Genomic DNA, 1,811 nt, shown 5'->3' on the forward strand with positions numbered 1-1,811 from the left:
TGAGTAATTAATAAGTAAGTAAGTAAGTCAGTCAGTCAGTTAATCATTCAGTCAGTCAGTCAGTCAGTGAAGTGCGTGAGTGACTCAGTGAGTTAATGAGTGAGTGAGTGAGTGAGTGAGTGAGTGAGTGAGTGAGTGAGTGAGTGAGTGAGTGAGTGAGTGAGAAAACAAATTTGGTAAGAGGAAGAAAAAATGAGATGAGAGTGAGCCTTGCCTTCATTGTAATCCCGTATACTCGAGTATACCGACGGGCGATGATAGAAGTCGCGATAGAGGTTTAGATTGTCTTCCCGAGAAAGCTTGTCATCCGTGTCGTAGATTACCTGGGAGAGAGAGAGAGAGAGAGAGAGAGAGAGAGAGAGAGAGAGAGAGAGAGAGAGGGGGTGATTGATGGGAGGAGGAGGAGGGGGAGGAAAATGATACACATATATTTTTTGTACATAAAACTATTTATTCATCGAGGAGGGCATTTGAAGACAGCAAATTGTCAAGATATTTGAAGTTATCAACATATTTTAGTGTTGTGTCATGTTCATGTATTTTGATTTCAGATGGCAGCTCAATGTCTTATTCATCCAAACCAACAAAGCCTCCAAAATCACACTGCCGAACTGAACAACAGCAGCGAGAAATTTGACATGAAAACAAACACATCAAAAACGGAAGTTCTGAAAGTGAGTCGAAAAGATAGTCCCCTGAACATCCAAACATCTCCATGGACACAAAGAGACAGTTTATCACTTTCATATCTATACCAACATTATGATACCAGTGTCAGGCCTGGGCATTAAGTAAAACCTAAGAAAACAAAACCACTGCATGCGAGACGAGCGAAATGTCTCCGCCAAACCCTTAGCATCACAAGAAGAGACAGGCAGAGAAAGGAAAAAGTAAGAGCGACTATTGGCACTGAGTCCTATTGTCCTGTTTGCATTTCATAGGAAAAACAGAGACTGAAATGGTTTGGCCACCAGTTACGAATGTCACCTCGCCAGCCAGCCTCTTGAGCCTGTAACACCAAGTACTCATTCTATAAAGGAAGAGGTAGACCACGCAAAAGATGGCTTGCCGGAGTCAAGGAAACCCTTAACAGCAACAAAAATGGCAAAGTAAAAGTAGGTAATTTTATACTTAATACATGTCAATACACTCCAATGTAAAAAGATTAATGTTGAGTGATCATACCTCGGGCGAATTTTATTGTATATGAAACATTAATATGTCAGATAATGCAGAATTCACTAAGCTTTACATTAGCAAGCTGCATGAGTGGATAATGTAAGGCTTTAATCCGATAACTGGGTGAATACATTCTCAAGTTTCTTTTGGACGCCACTGTGTTTGTGTGTGTGTGCGTGTGTGTGTGTGAGTGTGTGTGTATGTCTCTGTGTGTGCGTGTGCGTGTGTGTGTGTGTGTGTGTGTGTGTGTGTGTGTGTGTGTGTGTGTGTGTCACGACGCGGTGGAATCAGGCGCTCGTTTATATTTGGACAGTAGCGTCATTGGGGTATCATGTAAAAGCTGATTTATCTGCCTTGCCTTCAGTGAAATAACATAATATATCTATCTGGAATAGAACTCAAAATATCTGCATTTGAAGGAAGTGAGGTCACCTGGTTTCAGTGGTGAAATTTGCCAAGAAAAGGCCGTCAAAGTTTGGTAACTCCAATAGCTAAAGAGTCTTTTTTATTTTTAGAACTCGGTAAAACCCAAAAATGAAAATTCGAAAAAATAATTCCTAACTGGCGGGAAATGCCTGATTTTCCGATTCCGTTATTTTGACGAGCACCAGATCCTACCACGCTCTCTCTCT

General features: G+C 41.1%; 1 protein-coding gene across 1 annotated transcript in view; it reads right to left on the bottom strand.

Annotated features, from left to right (window-relative positions):
- Positions 1–1,811, bottom strand: part of LOC101847097 — a gene marked incomplete at its 3' end in the record, with an annotated part of 61,890 nt that overhangs the window by 43,565 nt on the left and 16,514 nt on the right. Inside the window, 1 exon segment of the mRNA XM_005095232.3 lies at positions 215–323. Coding sequence (XP_005095289.2) covers positions 215–323 — 109 coding nt within the window.

Source organism: Aplysia californica, unplaced genomic scaffold (genome assembly GCF_000002075.1).
Source record: "Aplysia californica isolate F4 #8 unplaced genomic scaffold, AplCal3.0 scaffold00098, whole genome shotgun sequence".
In the NCBI taxonomy this organism is placed as follows: Eukaryota; Metazoa; Mollusca; class Gastropoda; order Aplysiida; family Aplysiidae; genus Aplysia; species Aplysia californica.